Source organism: Crocodylus porosus, unplaced genomic scaffold, assembly GCF_001723895.1.
Source record: "Crocodylus porosus isolate Cpor-Errol unplaced genomic scaffold, CroPor_comp1, whole genome shotgun sequence".
Lineage (NCBI taxonomy): Eukaryota > Metazoa > Chordata > Crocodylia > Crocodylidae > Crocodylus > Crocodylus porosus.
The window spans coordinates 58044510-58066255 of record NW_017728931.1 but is presented as its reverse complement, the minus strand read 5'-3'; the positions used below and the strand labels follow the sequence as shown (position 1 = coordinate 58066255).

Genomic DNA, 21746 nt, shown 5'->3' with positions numbered 1-21746 from the left:
CAGGCTCCTAGCCTGGGGATTTTTAAAAGGAAGTTAGATAAGCACCTTGCCGGGGTCATCTGACCCCGGTGCTCTTTCCTGCCAAGGCAGGGGGTTGGACTAGATGATCTACTTAGGTCCCTTCCGACTCTAGCTACTATGAAACTATGAAACTATAAGAGCCCAGTGCAGCTCAACGACTCTCCAGAGGCAGCCAGCAGGGGGACACAACACATGGCCTCCTGATCTTTGCATGGGGCAAGGGCGGACTGCGGTTGTGGGCTGTGCTCAGCTTCTGCTCTCTGTCTGCATGCCTCACTGCCGTCTTTGAAATCAGTGCAGCTCCATGTGTGTCTGCTGCTGGGCAGGCCAAACAGCTAGGTACAAGGTGCCATGCCATGCTGCTTTCAAAGGTGGCAATGAGGTATGCAGGCAAAACCCAGTCCACGGCTGCAGCCTGCCCTTGCCCTTTGCACAGACTGGGGGGCCACATGCCCCCAACCTTGGATCCCTGGTGCCTCACCTCTGGAGGAGCTGCTGGGTTCTGATTGCTCCATGATCCAGCCCAGCTGTGGCCCCATTAACGGTGAATGGGGCCCCAGCCAGGCTGACTTATAAGACACTGTGTCCAGGGTCATGGTATGGAGGAGCCAATGAGGGGAAACATAACCCCTCTCTCCCAGCTCCCCTGTGGTGTGCTCGGTGGCAGGAGCCACCTGCCCACACCCCTGGATGAGCTGCCAGGCTCTGACTGCCCCATGACCCAGCCCAGCCAAGGTCCCAGCCCCCATGAATGGGGCCCTGGCTGGACCAAGTCATGGGGCAATCCCCATAGAGCAGCACTGTGGGGTTTTCTATCTGCCCCCCTCCCCTGCCTCTCCATCCCAGGCAGAAAGGAGATTTAAAGAAACTTACCTGCCAGTGGAGCTGGCTGTGATCCTGGCTGCACAGGGTATGTGAGTGTGAGAGCCCCTCTCCTCTTGCTGCACAGTGTGCATCTGGGCTGCCCTGGGGCCCTACCTACTGCCTTGTGTTTGTGGGGGCTGAGGCCTGTTAGCCCTCCCCTTCCACTGCCTATGTCTGTGATCCTAAGGCATCATGTGGGCTGCAGACCCTTGAATTTTACAGCCTGGGTGGGCCCCTGGCCATTTCAAGATTTGGGACATGACCTGCACAGCAGAGCCCAGGTAACATGGAAGCAGAGGCCCCAAGCCTCTGAAGTCAGAGCAAGAACCATGCACGGAGAACTGCATCCTCACACATCTGCTGCTGCTTCCATCTGTTTATCTACCCTTGCAGCCTTCCACCCACTCCCTTGCAGCCAGATGATCATCCACCTATGGGTAACGTCATGGACCATAGATGAACCGAGCCTATCCCCCCCCAACAGCCAAACGTGGGGACACAAGTAGCATTTTGGGGAAATAAAAGATCTCATCACCATCTGGGCTGAGAAATGCATCCAGCACATGCTCCAGATAGGGAATTGAATCAGAGATATCTTCAAGCGCATTCATTGCCCAGCAGATGCAGGGGAGGGATCACAATAGAGACTGAGAGCAATGTCTCACCAAGACCATGTTGATAAGGAGATATTATTAGCACACACTTGACACTAGAAAGTGGTCTGGGAGCTGGGGGCAGACCATGCCATTCTATGAGGACCTGTCCTGTATCCTCACCAAGAACAGGGCAGATGCGATCCCTCCCTCATCCTCTCATGCCTACAAGATCAGGGGTCTTTCAGAGGAATTGCCCACAGGGACCCTGCTGGAGGATGAAGAGATAGAGGGAGGCCCCGTGACCCTATTCATCACACATCTCTGTGCTCCTCTCAGAGGCATGGAGAACATGCCAACCCCCCCGTACCAGTGCAGCCAATTCTCCTGATGCTTCAGGCCACACGTGGATGCTGTGCAACCCGTCACAGTAAATTTTACCCCATCTCCACATGACTGTGACAGGAACCCAGGACCCAGACCCCAGGAGAAATGCACAGCCCCCAGAGTGGGGGAGGAAGGAGCAGCACAGAGAGCCAAAGCCACTGCAGACCATCCACTCTGGTCATAGCCCTCCCTCAGGCCATTGTGGCTGTGAAACCCACCAAGGGGTTGGAACCGGGAATGCTGGAGTTTATCAGGGAGGGTGAATTGATTACTTTTGCCGCACCTGTGCCTAAGCCTAGAGCCTAGCCAGGGATCATAAATCAATGGGATCATAAATCTGTATAATTGACATGTGCTTGCCATTTCTTTCAGGACCATGCTGTGTTCCATGGGAGATTCAAGCCTAAGATACCCCAAGCACTTGCATGGAAAAAAATTTGGCCCTTGTCAAAAAAAAAACCAGATTTCCCTCCCTCCCTGCCACTCCTGGAAAAAGACACATGTGATGAAAGGATTCCAACATGGGGACCAGTATGTCATCTGGTCAGCTTTCACTGCTAGGGTGACTCCCGGGTTGTGCACCTGGACAGGCTTTTCGCCTCCACTGTAATTAATCCATAGGTGAGGTCCAATGGGCAGCAGCTGACTCCAGTTCTCATGGCACAGACTGAATTGACCTCGCAGTGCAATCCCCAGCCCCCTCCCAGATCACAGGCCCATCCCAGCCCTGAAACTGCTCCTCCCAATTCCTCTCACTTCTGAAAGCTAAACAACCCCTCCCCCTTGTCTGCAGGCTCTGCATCTTTGCACAGAAGGCTATCTCACAACAGCTGACATAGTGAGTCCAGGACGAGTGGTTGAACACCTGCTGAGAGAATGAAAGACGTGTACAAGATGCCAGCAAAATGAATAGGAAATGTTACAAGTTCTGGTTGCAGCCTCTGAGCTCAGGATGTACACCACAGAATCCTGTTGCCACGGGCTGCAAGACCAGCAGAAGGAATTAATTGAGCCTTCTACAGGGGAAATGAAAAGGCTGGGGGGTGCAGAGTCTCATGACCAGAGGCTCCAGATGGCCACCTGCTGTTTGGAGGAGATGGCTTGTGGCACAGCAGAGCTGAGAGAGTTGCGATAGGGAATAAATGCACATGGTCCTGGACTGCTAACAGTCAACCCAGAGGTACAGCCCCACCCAGGTGGGTTTAGGCCAGTCCTGAAGGGGTGCAGGACCACTCAGAATAGGCAGGAGGGTGCACCCCACCAGCCTACCATGCCAGGTGGTTTCATAGTTTCATAGTTGGTAGGGTTGGAAGGGACCTGAGCAGATCATCAAGTCTGACCCCCTGTCATAAGCAGGAAAGAATGCTGGGGTCAAATTACCCCAACTGGGTGATAATCTAGCCTCATTTTGAAGACCCCCAGGGTAGGGGTGAGCACCACTTCCCTTGGAAGTTGGTTCCAGATCCTGACTGTGAAGTAGTACTTCCTGATGTCTAGCCTGAACCTGCTCTCAACTTGTGGCTGTTATTCCTAGCTACTCCTGGTAGTGCTCAGGGGAACAGGGACTCTCCCATTGCCTGCTGGTTTCCCTTGGCAAATTTATAGGCAGCCACCAGATCCCCTCTCAGCCTTCTCTTGTGGAGGCTCAGGTTCAGGTCCCATAGCCTCTCCTCGTAGGTCCTGCCTTGCCGCCCCCTGACCATGTGAATGGCCCTCTTTTGGACCCTCTCAATGCTGTCCACATCCCTCCTGAAGTGTAGCGCCCAGAACTGGATGCAGTACTCCAACTGTGGCCTGACCAATGTCACATAGAGGTGGAGGATCACTTCCTTGGACCTACTTATGATGCATCTGTGGATGCATGACAACGTGTGGTTAGCCTTACTGACTGTGTCCTCACATTGGCAGTCCATGTTCATCTTGAAATCAATAATAACTCCAAGATCCTTTTCTGCCTCTGTGCTGATGATATGGGAGTTCCCCAGCCTATAAGTATGCTGCTGGTTCTTTCTCCCTAGGTGCATCACCTTGCACTTGTCAGTATTGAATCCCATCCTATTCTCATCCACCCACCCCTGTAACCTGTCCAGGCATAGTTGTAGCCTGTCCCTCCCTTCTAGTGTGCCCACCTCTCCCCACATCTTAGTGTCATCCACGAATTTGAACAAGGTGCTTTTCACCCCTTTGTACAAGCTGCTGATGAAGATGTTAAACAGCGTGGGCCCGAGAACTGAGCCCTGGGGGACCCCACTGTCCACGTCCCTCCAGGTTGAAAATGACCTGTCCACCACCACTCTCTGAGTATGGCCCTCCAGCCAATTTTCAACTCATCTGACTGTGTAGACATTGATGTCTCAGTCGCCTAATTTTTCAATGAGAATGGGGTGAGAGACAGTGTCGAAGGCCTTCCTAAAGTCCAGAAAGACTACATTCACCGCATCACCTGTGTCCAAGGATTTTGTGACCTGGTCATAGAAGACATGCAGGTTAGTCTGAGAGGACCTGTCCCTAATGAACCCATGTTGGTTGCCCCTGTGCATAATCTCGCCTGCTGGTCCCTCGCAACTGTGCTCCTGGATAATTTTCTCAAAGAGTTTCCCCAGGACCGAGGTAAGACTAATGGGTCTATAGTTTCCCAGGTCCTCTTTCCTTCCTTTTTGAAAATGGGGACCACATTGGCCCTTTTCCAGTCCTCTGGCACCTGGCTAGAGCACGAGTGCTCGTAAAGTCATGCCAGGAGTCCCACAATGACCTCTGCCAATTCCCTCAGCACTGTGAGGTGGAGATCATCTGGACCTGCTGATTTGAACATGTCCAGCCCCACCAGAAGTTCCCTAAGTCCTCTCTGACCCTAGGTGTGGTGGTGCCTCTCTTGAGTCCGTCCAGATTCCCATTGTGGGGATTGTCCTGGTCCCTGCTCAGAAAAATGGAGGCACAGAATTTATTAAAGAGGTCAGCTTTATCATCTGGTGCAACCACCAGATTGCCAAGTGTGTCTTGCAGGGGTCCCATGTTACCCGATGCTTTCTTTTTACTCCCTATGTATTTAAAAAAGGACTTCTTGTTATCTCTGATCCTGGTCGCTAGTCCTAGTTCTGTCTCTGCCTTAGCCTTCCTACAGTCTCGAGCACTACATTATAATCTTCCTTGGTGATGGCCCCTCTCTTCCATTGAGTGTACAACTCCTTTTTAGCTTTCAGACGTTCCTGAATGCCTTTGGTGAGCCATGGGGGCTTTTGAGCACTCTTGCCCCCTTTGACTTGCATTGGGACTGTCACCCTTTGGACTTGGAGGATCGTCTCCTTAAGGAGCGAACGCTCGTCTTGGACTCCCAACTCCCCCACCCTCTGGGACCTCACTGGTTGCTGGGTTAGCTTCCAGCAGCAGAGGCCTGTGGCTCCACTCCTAGCCTGGGTCCCACTTTAGGGGAGCAGGACACCCTTGGCAGGGATAGGATAGCTTGGGCCAGCTGCCTGACATGAGCCCCAGGCATCTGTGAGGGCTACAGGTCCGTGGTCCTTGAAGGGGGAGATGGCCCTCAGGGGCCGAGGGAACAGCAGTCCCATGTGGGTGGGCCAACAGTCTTTGGCACCTGCTTCAGCAATGCATTCGAACAGACATTGGGTATGGGATCATGCAGCTATCCAGCTCCTTCATGGAGAAGTTCCTGGCCTTGACTCTGTACCCCTGAAAAGCAAGGTGCAAGGTCAAAAGCCCTACACCCCATGTCTCCCTGCTGAAGTTTCATGTTTGTTCAGTTCAGGCCCTAGAGTATTCCCCCTAATCCCAAACCTCCTTCCAGGTTCTGTCTCCCTGTTCTTAACCCCTACCCCCACGCCAGCTCACTGCTGGACAAAGATTTGCTGTTTTTTATTAATTCAGAGGAGGGACCAAGCTGAGACATGGACAATGTTCAACATGTTTTCTTTATTAAACACAGGAAGGGTTTGGTAACCTCAACGTTTTAAGTGGAGGCACGTGTCTTTCTCACACTACATTCCCCCATACCTTAGTGTGTGCCCTGGGGAGGCAGGGGTTGAGAAGGGAGAGGGGAAGGAACTTGAGTTGTGGGCAGTGCTGCCCATGATGCAGGGCCAGAGGAACCTGGGGCAGGAGACACATGGTTCAGTGCCAGGTGTGGGCACTCAAAGCCCAGTCCACACAGGTAAGAAGGCAGTCAGCTAGGGCTTTCTGGATGTAGACAGCCTGCCATGGTATAGAGCCAGAGCCACACACATCTTCAGGATGCTCACCTGATAAATTTGGGGACCTCAGGAGTATAGTGCCTGCTCTCCATCACCCTGAAGAACGGGGAGTTGTGCATTGGATAACCCTGAAGTAGAGGACTGTTTTAGACATTCTCACCTGAAAATTAGCAGTTAACACCTCCCATTTCAAAGAAAAGTTATGACAATTCAACAGCAATCTTCTTACTGATTATCTGATTTTTAAATAGTTGTTTCATCCAAAAATGTGAACACGCACAAAAGAAAATGTTTTAAATACAGTTGTCATGAACCCACAATATTTTGGGGTGTTCATGGGATATCATGCATGTTTGGTTGAATTTGTTTTACTAATAATGGCATATGTGATCTCTACATAAACGTAGTGTCAAGCTGAATTTAACTTTATCATACTTCTGTTTATATGAACTGTGGTATTTGATATAAATGCGTTCTTTTATGTTGTGATAGAGCTAGGATTGCATACCCTGGAAGTGATTTTCAGGTGTCATTCTTTAAACAATGTGTTTTTCACCTAGGAGACGTTCAAATCCTAAACAGTTAAGATAAGTAATCACTGAGATTTAGCATCTGACATGCATGGGGAGGCGGGGGGGGGTGGGGGGAAACAGGCTAGGAGCCTTGTTCCCTGCCTAGCTCTGTGAGTGTGGAAGTGAGCTGGGAATAAACCCTCCAGCCTGTTCCGCCCCACCTCCCCTCCCACTGCTCTGTGCTTGTGGAGCTGGGCAGGGAACAGGCTCCCTTGTCCCTGCCAGTGGGGAGCTCTTAGCACTGGCTCCATGACCATGGGGCTCAGGCTGGGAGATCTTTCTCTCTCTGCACTGGAGCTGGTACTGAGAGATGAGGGTCTCCCAACCCAAGCCCCATGACCACAGAGCTCAGGTTGGGAGATAAGGGTCTCCCAGCCCAAGCCCTGTGACTGCAGAGCTCAGGCTGAGAGATAATGATCTCCCAGCACTGCCCCCACAGTCACAGAAGAGATAAGGGTCCCCCAGTCCCTGGCTCCCTGATCATGATCTTGGAGTGGGGGGCCTGTAACTCTCTGCTGCCAGGGCAGGGGGACATTGTCCCTGCCGAGGCTTCAGTGGTGGAGCCTGCCCCAGCAGCAGGCAGCTCCCAGGGGCAGGGAGCCATCTCCTACCCCCTGCTGAACAGCTGACTGGGAGCAGATTTTGCTCCCGTTCAGGCATCTACACAAGCACTAAGGCACCATTATTCATCTTGTGAAAATTTGCTAGCATTTTCAGGTAGCAAATTTTCTCAAGATTAGGGAGGTTTACTGTGAAGTAAGCATGTGTGCATGTAGACGTGCATGCTTACTTCACAGTAAACTATGCTAATATGAGGTTAAGCATCTCATGTAGATGTGCTCAGTGATGCTTAACTGCGGAGCTGATTCATCAGCTCCACATTAAAGTGCACATGCAGATGCACCCATGGGTTTTACTACCTTTTGTCACATCCATGAAAGAGACTGAGATGTTTTATTTCTTCTACTATGGGCTCCATCACATTGCAGAAGGGAAATTATTCTGGTTAGTGAACCATCCATTCAATCTAGACTACCTTTGCCCTCCCTGCCCAGAGCCTACTCTATTGCAATGAACTCCTACTCTGCTTTGCAGAAAGAGTGACAAAATTCCTTGGGCAGATGTGATATTTTTTATTAGACCAACTAAATAGTTGGAAAAATGGTTCTTTGCAAGCTTTCGGGCACAAACGCCTTTCTTTAGGCAAAGAGATTCTGGCTTCCCCTTCCAGAAAAAGTGACATCTTTCAGTAGGCCTCTCCTAAATTTGAGCAGTGATTGAAGATGAGGTTTCATCCTTCTGCAGTCACTGAATTCTGGCTCTTTGTAGTCAGGAAAAGTAAGATAGGAGTTGAGGCTTTAATATCTGTTGTAGTTTGGATATTAAAATTTATCATAGCCTGAGAAACTACAGTTATTTCTCAGAACTTTCTTTCTTAGATAAATTTATTGAGAAAATCCATTATTCAGTTAAAAACGTAAATAAAAGATGTGTAATGTGAAGTCTCATAAGGAGAAAATTATCTGTAAGCATAAGCAAAAATTCTAAAAAATCTACAGCTATAATGTTTGCTAAAGGACATTGATGTTTTTTGAGATTTGATGGAAGTTAAAATGCAAGATTTTAGTCTTCATTTATGAGACATTACAAGTTTGTCTTAACACCCTCAGCAGAATTAGTTGCCAGCAGGTAAGCACTTTAGTTTGTTGGGTCTTGAGAGGGAAAATAAAAAGCACAATACCATTTAAAATGCACAACTTGATATGAATATTGGAGGGCAACGTTACAATCTTTCATTATTCTCAAGACTCCCCTGCCTCATTACTTTTCCTTTTTCAGGCATTTGATCTGTTCTCCTTTCCTTTTTTCTCAATCTTCTACATTAACTGTTCAAACAACATTGTTGACAGAGCTGGAAATACTCTGTAATATCTCACTCAGGCAGTGGGCAGTGGACTTTCACATAGCGCTTTTACTTACTGCTCTTTTTTTTAATGCTCTAGGGATGAACAGCCCCCTCTAGTGATATCTGTGTGACAAGCTTTTAGTGATAAGATTAATTAGCAGAAAACAATTTTTCCTTTCATTCTGTAAGAATAAAGAAACATATGGCAGGACACCACTGGAAGCCAAGAGGAGGTATAAATGTCACCTAGGAAACATACTTTTAAAAATCTTCAAAGCATTTTGAAAGCTAAGATGCTTTAGCTGGCATATGCTCTTCCCTTGTCAGTTCCAAAATCTCTGCTTCAGAAGGCTATTTTTAATGTAGATTTTTCTTTTTCTTTTTTTTTTCTTTTAGCTTCATAACCCAATTAATAATTATGCTGCAGACTATGGATATGAAACTGGAGAGATTTCACTTTGTAGAAAGCAATCTCGTCTGATTTCTGTAATAACATGTCATTCTATATGCAAGATACCAGTGATACCAGCTATGGTTCTGTTTTCTGTATATTCCAGTGAGCACTGTTGTTGCCTTTTGTTCCTAAAGTATATATGCATGAAACCAACAGAATGATGAGACAAAATAACGTTGCCTAACATAAAAGCCCAGTCTGTTAGAAAAATGGAATCATTGTGCATAAATTAATGTCATTTATTATCTAATATTTGTTTTGCAAGAGTAGATATAAATATAAGCTTTATTAAAGTTAGTATCCCGTTAAGCTAAGCATAAAGAAATGCATGAGAAGACTGAATTAAAATCTTTATAATAAAGTTGAAATATAGCTTCATCTGCTCATCATTCTAGCTACAATAAACAGTCTGATTTCGCATAGCATTGTAGCAAAGGTGAATCTTGAGACATCTGGAAAAGGACATTTTCCATACTGATAATTCAAATAGTTCTGGAGGATGCATACTTTCTCTTACCTTAATCTTGTGTATCGCAGGCAATGTATTTGGTCTCTAAAGAATTAATAAAAAGTATCAACTTTTTATATTATTTTAGCTTTTTTAATAAAAATAAAAATTATCTTTAAAAAAGGATAGAAAACTGTCTTTGAATAAGAATGGACCATTTACTTAACACACGTTTTAAATAAAAAGAAAAAATTAACTGCAGAAGCTAGTATTGATTAACTCTGAAATGAGTTTTATGCTCAGCAAGTTAAATGAAGTGACTGGTCATTATGATGCTTATAATATTTAAGATAAAAATCATTGAAAGGCAATCACTTGTGAAAGAATGTACCTGGGAAATTGAAAAAGGAAATAATCATTCATTACAGAAAGACCAAAATACACTTTTGACCAGAAAAAATGGGTGGAGTTGTGATATGTGTCTCTGTTTCTTTACAGACTACATGGAAACAGGAAATGCATCTGTTTCAGAGGAACCCATGCAGGAATGTCCACTGTCAGAACATCAGTCTTCCATTCTATCCCCAGAGGTTTCTCCATCCCAAAGGACTAAAAGTAAATATAACAATTTTATGACTGGAGAAGCTTTGCCAAAGGTTCTAATACTATCATTTATTCTTGTAGTAATATAATTTATTCTACTAGTAATATATCTACAGAAATATAAATTGGGAAGAGAAAAAATAAAAGGGAATATTGATGTAAAAAAGTTAGTTCTTAGGAAGATTAATGAGCTGGGTGCTACCCCTCAGAAGAGGTATCAGTTTATTTTCTAATATGCAGTATAATATGTGTTATGTAGGAAGGAATTGAAATGAGTTCTTACAAATGAGCTATTAATGAATCATGCATTCAGTGTTGAGCTGGAGATGTGTACCACATGTGGTATACCCCAGATCAATCCATATGCTGTATACAGTGAGCACTTGTCCCAGCCCAACAAACTGCATATGAGATGTGGGGCTGGTTTGATGTGTGCTGCATGAAGCCAGATTGCCAGTAAAAAAACAGAGTAAAAATGGATGTCAGTAAAGTCAGTAAAAAAAAAATTACCTATCAGTAAAAACACTAAGCAGCTGCAGCTTGATTGAAGCTCTGACAGACAGAGAACAGCAGCATCGCCTGATGTCTAAGTGGGAGCATAGCACCCTGCAGGAAATGTTCTCTTGGCCAAGTGCTGCTGCTGTTGCTGTATACCAGACTGTCTATAATACTGCCGGGCTGCAGGTAGGTTTATTTGGAGGTCCATGCTGGGACAAGTGGAGTGGGGCTGGTAAGGTTGGTAGTTGGGCTGGGTGGGGGAGCAGCATGTTACAGTGGGAGCATCAAGGTGTGGGGATGAGTAGGGGTTTCTGGTGGGTGGTTGAGGGCAGCACAGTGTAAAACTATTCTTGCAATCAAGGAGAGTTGTCAACCCAAAAAATGTTTTTTACAGCAAACTTCTCACTGATTAAACTTTTTTTTACTATAGTTTGTGTTAAACCCTTAATGTTGAGCTCAGCTCTTTATAGAAAGTCCATTGTTTTTGGTTGTTGTTTTTTTAATTGATTGGATTCCATTGCTGGTTTTGAAACACTCAGCCATGACAATGAACATATTTTTTAATATTCTTAAATATTATCCTTAGACCTAGATCTTACTACTTATGCCTACAGGCACAGAGGACAATGCAAAGCTGCACCAGAAACACAGATATTAAACTGAGACACAATCATATCTGAGGCTTCATTGTAAATTCTTTGTGTGCATAATCTATTCAGTCCCTTAGGAGAGATTAGATTTCTTTCCCTCAGTGTGCTGGCGGAACAGCACACTGCACTTTCATTCTGTAGAGTGAAAGAAAGTGGAGAAGTGCTTTCTTTTCAGCCTCTTGCTCCCCAAAGGAAATGGGGAGTCACTGTATTAGCTAAACTGCAGGGACTCCTACTATTGGAGAACCCAGTATACTTGAACAAAATGAGATAGTTTCTTGTGTTCCTGCTGTGCTCCCTTAGTGTAGTCACTACCTCTTTCATTACTGATTCTGATTTACTCATACTGAATAGCATTGTACTTTATCTATAAAGGCCCCACTAGTGTTAATGGGGCTGCTTGCAGAATAAGGTACATATTCATTGGGATGCATGTATTAGAGTCTGGCCCATAATTAAATTTAGAAATATATGACACCAGTTGCTTTAGCACTTGGGTACCTTTTATCAAGAATTTAGCGATTAACAAAGGAATAACATCTTCAGAATAATAGTTAACATGTTAATCAGAGCAGACATGTGATGTGTAGAATGGCTCTGAAAGTCACAATGTATTCTGAACCATAAGGCACACAATTGAAGGAATAGTTCATCTTATTAAAAAGTTCGAAGAAATAAAATACCCTTTGAATTCTAATTCATGATTGTATTTTATTTACCTTTTTAAAGGTGAAGCTGTGACTGGAGAGTTATCAAAGCTCTTAAATGAAATCAAGTTATGCCAAGAAAAGGAGTATTCTTTTGAAGATTTGTCACAAACAATATCAGAACATTTTCTGGACAATTTTAGTAAGAGATCAGAAGAAGAACTTGTGACCAGTGGAAGCCAAACGAAACTTAATATAGTAAGTATGATGGGACACAGATAACTTTTATATTTTACATTGCTTCTTGTACATTCATTAGATTAATATAGCAAAATTGATATGAACTGCAGTCTGAAAAAGAATATGGAGTATGCTTGTTACAGATAGAATGGATAAATATGAACCCTTATGTATTCAGGTGAGCAGTTATTTACCTGAATGACTACATTGACTTTAGTGGCACCATTGTGTGAGAAACTACTTATCAAGAGGAGTAAAGAATTTACATTCCAGTCCATAGGGAGAAGGGAGCCACCTAGAGGTAGCCAAACAAATACAAAACTTTGGTGAGGTGTTGGGTTTAGGCACCTGATTTAGATCTTTCCCAAGGTCTCTCTTCAGATTTGAGATTTACAGCATAGAACATATTCTTTATTCTGTTGAAAATAGCAACCTACATCCATTCTTTGAAAATAATTTGTCTCTATCTCTATCTCTCTCCCTCTCCCTCTTCCTCTCCCCCTCTCTTTAATCTCTTTCTGGGGTGAATAATACCTTTTATACAATACAATATAATACAATACAATACAATACAAAACACTGAGATCACTTGCCCAGGAAGAGGAACAATTTGGTTCAAGTTCCTTGTCTTCCTAAGGGGAGTTTAAACAAACATCTCTTACCTTCCAGGAAATTGTCTTCACCAACAAGCTATTTTCACCTCCTAGGATGGTTTATGCAGCTGCAGTTGGTTTCAACCTCACATTTTCTAACTTGCAGGAGAGTACTGAAACTATTAGGATTTAGGCTAGTCTGCATGGGACATTTTTCAGTCCTGTTAAAGTTATGCCACTGTTTAGCAAAGAATCCAAGATATAGGGGGCTGGACAGAGAGCCCACAAGGAGTAGCATGATTCTGTAATCTGGTGATTAGGACACTAACCTTAATTTTAAGGTATATTATTGTAAATTATTACCTTAATTTTAAGATATATTATTGTAAACTGTGATATTAAGGTATAATATTAGTCCTTTAATGTGAGTTTAGAAGATAAATTCTTTATTGTTTGTGAAAGGCTCGGGTAGTATGGTAATGTGAGGTCTGGGGGGCCTTATGGGTAGCACGGCCTGTTGGACATGTAGCCCCTCCCCTCAACTTGCCTGCCACGACTTTGATGATAAGCTATCAAGAGCGGCGGTTCAGTGGAGATCTTCTTGAGAGAGCTTCCCGACAATGGCTGTGCTCACGATTGTTCGGCGCAGTGTTCCACAGGGCTCCGCCTCCCCTACACCCCGTCCACTCGCCAACCAGATAGGTGACTGTGCGATGGTGGTTTCAATCCCGCAGGCTTGCTCACAGCCTGCTTCAGTTGGGGGGGACCCATGTCTGAGTGGGCTCCATTGGCTCTTGTCCTTCCGACCTTGATGCCCCAACCGTCTCTCTCTCTCTCTTTGTTTTTTTCTCTTTCTTTTTCTGTTTTCTTTAGAAGAAATGTTCTCCTGGGGTGGAGAGGGATGTGGAGCCGCCTCCTTTCCCCAAGCCTCCTACAGGGGGTTCAAACACTTCCCTTGCTCTACCTCTTACAGGGAGCTTGAACGCTTCCTCTGGTCTGTCTTCCGCAGAGAGCTACAGTGCTTCCCCTGCTCTGCCTCCTACAGGGGGTCGAAGTGTTTCCTCTGCTCTGCCTCCGGCAGGGGGCTTGAAGATTTCCCTTGCACTGCTCACCGGTGCTGCTCTGGCTGTGCCGCTCCTCTTCCCTGCAGAAGCCTCAGCACGTCTCATGTGCTGTCCACTTACTCTTTCTTCCTCTGGCTCCCCCTTACCACAGGATCTGTTGGGGCTTTTAAACTTCCATTTCCATGTGGTGGGTGATACAGCTGCTGTGTTTGGTCCAGCTGTTCCCCGCATGGGAAACAGCTGATTAAACAGCCAGCGTAACGCTGGCTCGCATGACTGCGGCCACAGTCCCGGTTCCTGCGCTGCTGGGCTGGCAGGAGGTAAGTTTTCCCTGCATGGGGTCCGCTTCAGGGTTTTGGGACCCACGGAGCTCACTCTTGCCCCTTTGAAAGCCTGTGGGGGCATGTTGCTGCCACAGGTAAACATAGCATCAAAGTGCCCATGGATAGATTAATACTTTTCTATACAGTGCAAGGTTTGGGTGGTATTCAGTAGTTAAAGTCTGGCCACATATTGAATGAGGAAGCTAAAAAGAATAATTACCCAAACACTGAATGAATTCAGCTGAAGTTCTATGGAAAATGGTATGGGATTTTTTTCTTGGAGTGTTACACGGTTGGACTTGGAAGGCAAAATACTAGCTAAGTGCTTTGTGCAGACATGTAAGTCTATATCACCATTGTGGTATAAGTGTTTGGTACCCACCAAAAATATTCAGTAAAACAGGTATAATTGTTTAGTAGAAGGAATGAAAGGAGCCCTGCACTGGCATTGGAAAATGCAGCAAGGAAATTTGTGATGAAAGACTGTTGGGACAAATACTTCACTTTATACAAGCCTAAATAAACAGACTTTGCATATATAAGCATGCTTGCTCTCAGAGACTGCCTTTGATAATGTCATTTTTTAATTTCTGGTGTTGTACTTCAGCTAAGAAGCAGCATAATTTTAAAAATATTTATTTTCCAATAGATGGCAGTCTGGCTCAGTAAATTAAAGAACAAAAGCAGCCATCTTATGTAAGATTTTTTTTTGTTTATTTATTTATTTGTTTTGCATCTCTGTTAGAGTGGTAGTTTTTAACTTAGGTTCAGTGCAAGGTGCTTAAAAATACAATTTTTTTAAAAGAGAAACTCTATTACATAGTCAAAATGGGTGGTATCCATCTACATCTATATATATTTATAGCAATATATAAGTAAATAAGTAGCAAAATAAAGTGGTAAGGCCAAATATAGAGGCATCGTAATAATGTGGAGGAGGTTACATGTCAGTAAGTGGATGTTCAGGGAATCTATATGAAGCTAAGGGAGGCTAAGAAAATCTAAGTGGGTGTGTGTTACATGACAGGGAGCCAAAATAAAGAGATGCAGCAGGGAGAATCAATAGACAAATGTAAATTAAAGTGCATGTACAGGGGATCTACTTTAGCTTATACTTTGTTCCAGGCCCCTTGCATATACATTACTTCAAGGTAAAGTCCCCTTTTCTCAAAACTCTAATTTGTAACTTACATCACTAAACATTTTTTGCAGGCTTGATATTCCCACATACATTTTTATGCAAGTTTATTGTAAAGTCCGTGTTCAAACCATAAATGTTCACTGTTTATAATAATGGATGTGTTTAGTAACATTGCTGTACAGGAAACCCTCACTATTCATGAACTCCGGGTTCACAGATTCAAATTTTCGCGGGTGAGGCAAGAGCTGGGAGGTTGGTGGAGAGTGAGCACCAGGGATGTGGAGGGAGGCAGTGGCAACATCTTCTTCCCTGGAGGCAGCCAAGATGGGACTTAGTGTGCGGGGAAGGGGTCGGTCCCCAGATGCTGCAGGGGAGCCCCAGGGATGGGGAGGGAGGCAGTGGTGGCATCTTCTCCACCGCCACTGCTGGAGGCAGCTGTGGCAGCGCTCTGAGCAGCCACAGTGGCACTCAGGGGGGAAGGGGTTGGTCCCCAGATGCTGCGGGGGAGCAGGGGGCAGCTATGGGGTCTGATGGGCAGCCCCGTCAGGATTCACAGCTTTTGCCATTCGCAGGGATCTCCAGAACTTATCCTCCATGAATGGTGAGGGTCTCCTGAATGAGTAAAAGCAGAGAAAAGGAAGGAATGGAGAACCATTGCTATTATGTTTGAGCCAGAAAAAAACCTACAGTACCTCTGATCAACATACAGTAAAATCCCTGTTATCTTGCATTTTACTAACTGGCATTTCTATTAACTGGAATTTCCATTTGGCCGGCTGGATGTTGTGGGGGGTAGATGGCACGTGGCAGTGGTTGCTGCCACCCACCACCCAGTGCTGCTTTTGCTCTGCGTGCAGCCGCCCGCCACACCCCTCCTCCCTGCTTTGTGTGTGGCTGCTGCGCCTCCTCCCCAGTGTTTGGCCAGAAACCCCTGTGCCTCAGGAAACTGGCATTTTTAGATTACTGGCACCCCCCATTCCCCACTCATGCTGGAAAATGGGGCTTTTACTGTATATCTTTTTATTTGGTATGGATAGTCTATGGAATCTCTTGATTCACAATATAAAAACACAGCATCCCAAAAGCTGAGAAAATCAAGAGATAACTCACCTTCATGCATGCATAAGATTTGCATACTACACACATGCACTTCAATCCTTTTCTTTCATAAATGTGATTTTTTTTTTTTTACTTCAATTACCATACTTAACAAAAATATGTTAATTCCTAAAGAGAGAAATCGTGTAGTAACAAAATAGATTATTAACATGTTTTGGTTATATATGTGAAGAGCTAAAACATGAAACTTTCCATTTCTTGCTTTTACTTCCCTAGCTGGTCATTCTACTTGCAAATCTACAGCAGTCTAATGGTAGGACTTTAAACAGGCTGAAAAGTATGAGGAATCTTGGAATGGGGAAGCTGTTTTTGCAGGTTACAGGGTAGCATAGCCTTTAATGACTGACAACCGTTGTTTGAACAGAGGCTTCACATCTGTCCCCATGCAGCTTTCAAAATGCAACTTGCTTCTGACCTATGTCACTTTTTTCTATTCCACTGTCCTACTTTCTTGATGAAACTGTCATTTGCTTCAAATGTAGAAGCTGTTTGATGGATAAATGTAGGTCTTGCATGAGATCATCTCTTTATTTTTATGTATTGCATAATCTGAATCTCTTTGTGATGAATAACTGCATTTAATCACTGTGCCACCAAGTCTTATTTTTGAGATAATTTATTCAATCAGTTTTTAATTCTCAGGGCATGTGCACATGAATAAATTACTATGATGGAAAGGTGGGTGAGAGCATGTCAGCTAGTGTACTTTGTGCACTGCACTTTGCCTGTGGACAAGCTCTTAATTTATGAAGATTCTTCAAAAAAAAATCAATGAAGATAAAAGTTGCCTTATCTCAGGACAGTGGTCCAATTTGACTGTTCAGGCACTCAGGGTCCCTATGCAGTCAGTGGGGAATCTTAGATACCTCTGAGTACATGAACACCTGCTGCTCCCAGTGCAGCATGGAAAACCAACTGTTCCTGCTACATGTACAGCAACTCCAAAATGAGGTAGTGAAGCTTACTGAGAGCACCCACTATTATAGTTTACAAAATCTCTGCCTGGTACATTTGAGAGTGGTGACAGGAAGCTCTCACAACAGGAAAACTAGGGAAACAGTATGGATAAGTCCTTTGACAAGAGATCTAGAAAGTCCAGAGATGCCTAGATGTACGAAAAGTTAAATATAGAAGTGTCACGGAGCAGGCCCTAGGAGTGGCCATGATCTCCCTAGCGCCCTCTACTGTGCCAAGTTAACTGTTTAACACCCTCAGTCTTGCCTGCCACGTCTTGGTGTTATATATCTTTTAAGGGAGGCTGTCTTACTGTGTTCCCTATGACACGGTGCTCTGTTCATCCTGGCCCCTATCCAGTGAGGGGTGACCCGGTGCGCCCCAGCCTTATGGGCTACGCGTGCCTCCAACCTCCCCTTTAGCACGCCCCAAGCCTCGCAGATGTGCCGGACGTTGACTGGTCAGTTTACTCTCTCTGCGCTGACTGGCGCTCTTGGGCTTGCCACGCAACTGGCGCCTCCCTCAGGTGCTCTGGCCTTATCACTCAACCAGTGTCCTGGCTAACACCCCTGGGCTTGTCACGCAACCAGCACCCTTACTGACGCTCCCAAGCTTGTCACGCAACTCGCGCCCTTTTACCGGTTCCCCTGTATTCGCTAGCCCACTCAGGCTGGCTCACTATGCTTGCTCCTTTAAGTTTCTCACTAAGCTTGCCCCTCTGGGCTTGTCTATACACTCGCCCTGCTGGGCTTCTCAATAAGTTTGCCCCTGCTGGGGCTTCTCAATAAGTTTGCCCCTGCTGGGGCTTCTCCCAGATAGGTAGTTCCCCACTAGGGTCTGTCTCACCACGGTCACCGTGGGTTCCCCCCCCCCCCGTAGGGTTTGTCTCCGCGCTCCCTGCGTTTTCACCCCGACTGGGCTTCTCCGCGGTCACCGCGTGCTTCCCCACGGGTGCTACCCTGCTGGGGTTTCGTCACCTGCCTCTCGCAGTAAGTTCCCCTCACTGGGGTCTCGTGCCCCCTCTGGGGCCTGTCCTGTGCTTCTTGTGCTACTCGCCCTCTCTGGGGCCTGTCCCACGCTACTCGCGCTCTCTGGGGCCTGTCCCGCGCTTCTTGCGCTCTCCCGCCCGCACTGGGGCCTTCTCACAACGGGGCTCAGGCAGCCTCCACCTTACCTGGCCCCAGACCCCTTTCCCGGGTCCTATGCCCTACTGGGCAAAATACCGCCCTCATGGGCTGGGGTCTCAACACCCCGCGCCTCTCCGGTGCTCACCTGCTGTGCCAGCTGTGGCACCAATTGCTGTGCCCTCGCTGGCACCACTTGCTGTGCCCTTACTGGGCACCAGGAACCCCCGAGCTAATGGGGAGCTCCCATGAGGCCTCCTCGCACCCCTACAGCCTTACCCGGTCCTCCGGTGTAATGATAAAAAACTAGCAACATAAAGCCCTGAGCCAACCAGCTACAACCCAAAAGAAGCTGCCCGGCTATAACCTAAACTGTGCGCCACCTAGGCACTCCCTCACCTCTTTGCCAGGGTTCTCTTCACCCCCTCTCATCATTATACGAACGCTGGAGCACTCTGGCTGCTCTGCTTAACTTTGGTCCGCTTGGCTCTGCTCTGCGGCAGCAGAGCTCCTGCTCCTTGGGCTGCCAAAGGGGAAGTAAGTCTGGTCTTGGCCTGTCTGGTTATAAAGGCCAAGCCCTGCCCCCTCCTGGTCAGCTGACCCAATCTGTAGCTTAGGCAACCCCCGGCTGTGCTGCCCTATTGATTGACAGCTAAGCCCGCATTGCCATCACTAGTAGTGAGCACCCTAGTGCTCTGCTACAAGAAGTTTGTCTAAATTTTCATCTTTCACGGGAGTTTAGGTTTATTTCTTAGGCTGCAAGTTAGGGACCCTCTCTTGTGATCCTAAATGCCTAGTCCTGCTTCTGAGGGTAGACATTTAAGGATCTCATTACACTTTATGCTGTAAGCTGCACAAATGTTAATTAGTTTAGTGTTGTTCAGCTTAGTGGAGCAGTCTCACCTTAAGGCAGAAAACCATCTCTGATTGTCCTTTACCTACAGAGCTGTGACTTGCCAATAAAGGCTTGGTGAGCAGGGGCATGAATAGGAGTTAGGGGTAGGGCCAGCTTGCTGCTTGAGCTTGGAGAGATCTGATCCTTTTTTTCTCCAGAGCCCATCTGGGTTGTCAGCTGGCTGGGTGCCACCTGAGCTCCTAAAAGGATTGCCCAAACCTCAGGTGGCACCCAGATGGCCAGCAACCTGGCTGGCCATGGCGCAGGGGGGTGCAGCTCTGGAGGAAAAAAAAGGGACAGGATGGCTGGAGCAGTGTGGAGCTTGACAGCTGTAGTATAGCAGCCCAAGGCCAGTTCCCTCTGACCTCACTTTCCACCGGGCTGTGCAGGGTCTGCCCACCAGGTCCCCCTTTCTGGCTCACCCAGTAGGGCTGTGGTTGGCAGGCACTGGAAGCCCCTGAACTTCCATAGCTGCTGGGCTTGGTGCTGCCCATCCATGCTGGGGTTGCACAAAGCAGGTGGGGAGGCTGCCCACTGTTTCCTCTCAAGCCCAGTGGGGGCAGGAAGTCCCTTCCCTGTACCCAACCTCTAAGGCTTACTCGTCCCACTGGGCAGAGGCAGTGCCCTGGAGCTCGTTCACTGTCCTCAGGCTCAGCAGTCCAGAAACATGTCCAGGAGGGTGGTAGGCCCTTGTTACATGATAAGTTTAGGTGGCTTCTGGATCTCTTAACCCCTGGATTGGCTGCACCTTTAAGTGCTTAAAGCCCTCATTATTCATTTTAAAGTTACACTACTTTAGTAGTCCACTGAATTTTGCTCCTGTTCCATTAAGGTGTGGCCACTCTCCGCAGCTATTCTGCCGAAGTTGAAGTCCTCCAGTATTCCAGGATGCAGTGGCCCCTCCTGAGTCAGCTTGGGGATGCTGGGACACAGTGGGGCTAGCCAGACACCCTCTGAGCTCCAAAAAGCATTGTACCCCTTGGAGCTTAGGTGGTGTCCAGCCCATTGCAGGGAGGTGAGGTCTGGAGAAGAAATGGATCGGGCCCTTTTTTACATAGGCTCCTAGTCCTGCCCCTGCTCACCAAGTCTGTAGTGGTAGTGGCAAGTCACAGTTGTGCAGGTAAAGGACAGTTGGAGATGGTTTATCTCCTTAAGGTGCGACTGCTCCATTCAGCTGAACAACACTAAGCAAATTAACGTTCGGCTTACAGTGTAAAGTGTAGCAAAGCCCTTTTTACTCTGACAGCATTGAGTTTGGCTCTCTCTTCCTCAGCCTAATGGGATTCAAATCTGTATTTTTCACTTCCCACAAAAGTGCTCTAACCGTGAGACCATTATGTAAAAGATGGGTAGCAGTAGCATCACTACCATTGATGTTTTTTTAGTTAAATTGGTCAGATATTTAGATGCCAGGCACCCAGAATTTACATTGTAGCCAATGTCCTGCACATTGAGGATACAAAAAATCAGCAATTCTTACAATTAGAGGATAATTTTAATAATACCAGGACAGTGCTGAGATACTGACTGGAAAACAGTAGTAGACAAATATCATTACACAGATACAGAAATTAGAGTACAGTATAAAGCACATATTACAACTACGCAGTGCTACTGCCAGATTAAGATTATTTTTTGTATTATATTTTCTAGTATGTTTTCAGATACCTTGTTCCAAAAGGCTATTCTAAACCTAATGACTGGAAATTATTTAGGAAGTAAGGCAGACTTTTAAAAGCATCGATGCTCCTTCTCACTTGAATTAATTAAATAACCTCCTGAATATATTAAAGTATCTCCTTTGATTCATTAATTTTCCATCTCTGATATACCTCAATAACCTCCTGAACTAGTAGGATTGAAATGATGAAGGGGTATCTGTTAAAAGAGCAGTAAAATAAAAGTTTTGGGAAGTATACATAAATTGTAGGAAAAAAATGATTTTCAGAAAATTACAGATGCTGAAAATTGCAGCCGCATGTTCATGTTCCCCTAATTCCTTCTTGTCTATTTCCTGCATATTTCTTTGCAAACTTTGCCCAAAGAATTACATTTCATTGTAAGTGTATTGAATAAATACTAAATATTACATTAAAGGATTCTATTTGGAATCTAGGAGGTCCCTTTTAGACCTCTGTTCCTATGATTATTTAATTAAATGGAATATAAATAAAAAATGAACTGCTAAAATATTTTGATTACAGAATAATGTCCAGCATTTGAAAATATGTATAGGATTACAAAGAATTGAACTGCAAAATTCTTTAATAGAAGTGTGGATTGAACAGCAAAATAAGGGAATAAATTCAAAGTTCTTAAATTATGTCTTGAATATTGGAAATAGTAAACTATACTTGCACACGAAAATGTTTTCTGAACACTTAGGACAAAGATTTAGACTGTATCACACACTTTGGAATAAGATTTTTATATACACACACACGC

General features: G+C 45.6%; 1 protein-coding gene across 8 annotated transcripts in view; it reads left to right on the top strand.

The window, feature by feature from the left end:
* Positions 1 to 21746, top strand: part of ANKS1B (ankyrin repeat and sterile alpha motif domain containing 1B) — an 837577-nt gene that overhangs the window by 168817 nt on the left and 647014 nt on the right. For all 8 annotated transcript variants that reach the window (XM_019545115.1, XM_019545114.1, XM_019545113.1 and 5 more), the window contains 2 exons: positions 9949 to 10065; positions 11931 to 12106. In XM_019545115.1, coding sequence (XP_019400660.1) covers positions 9949 to 10065; positions 11931 to 12106 — 293 coding nt within the window. The remainder of the gene's footprint in view (positions 1 to 9948; positions 10066 to 11930; positions 12107 to 21746) is intronic.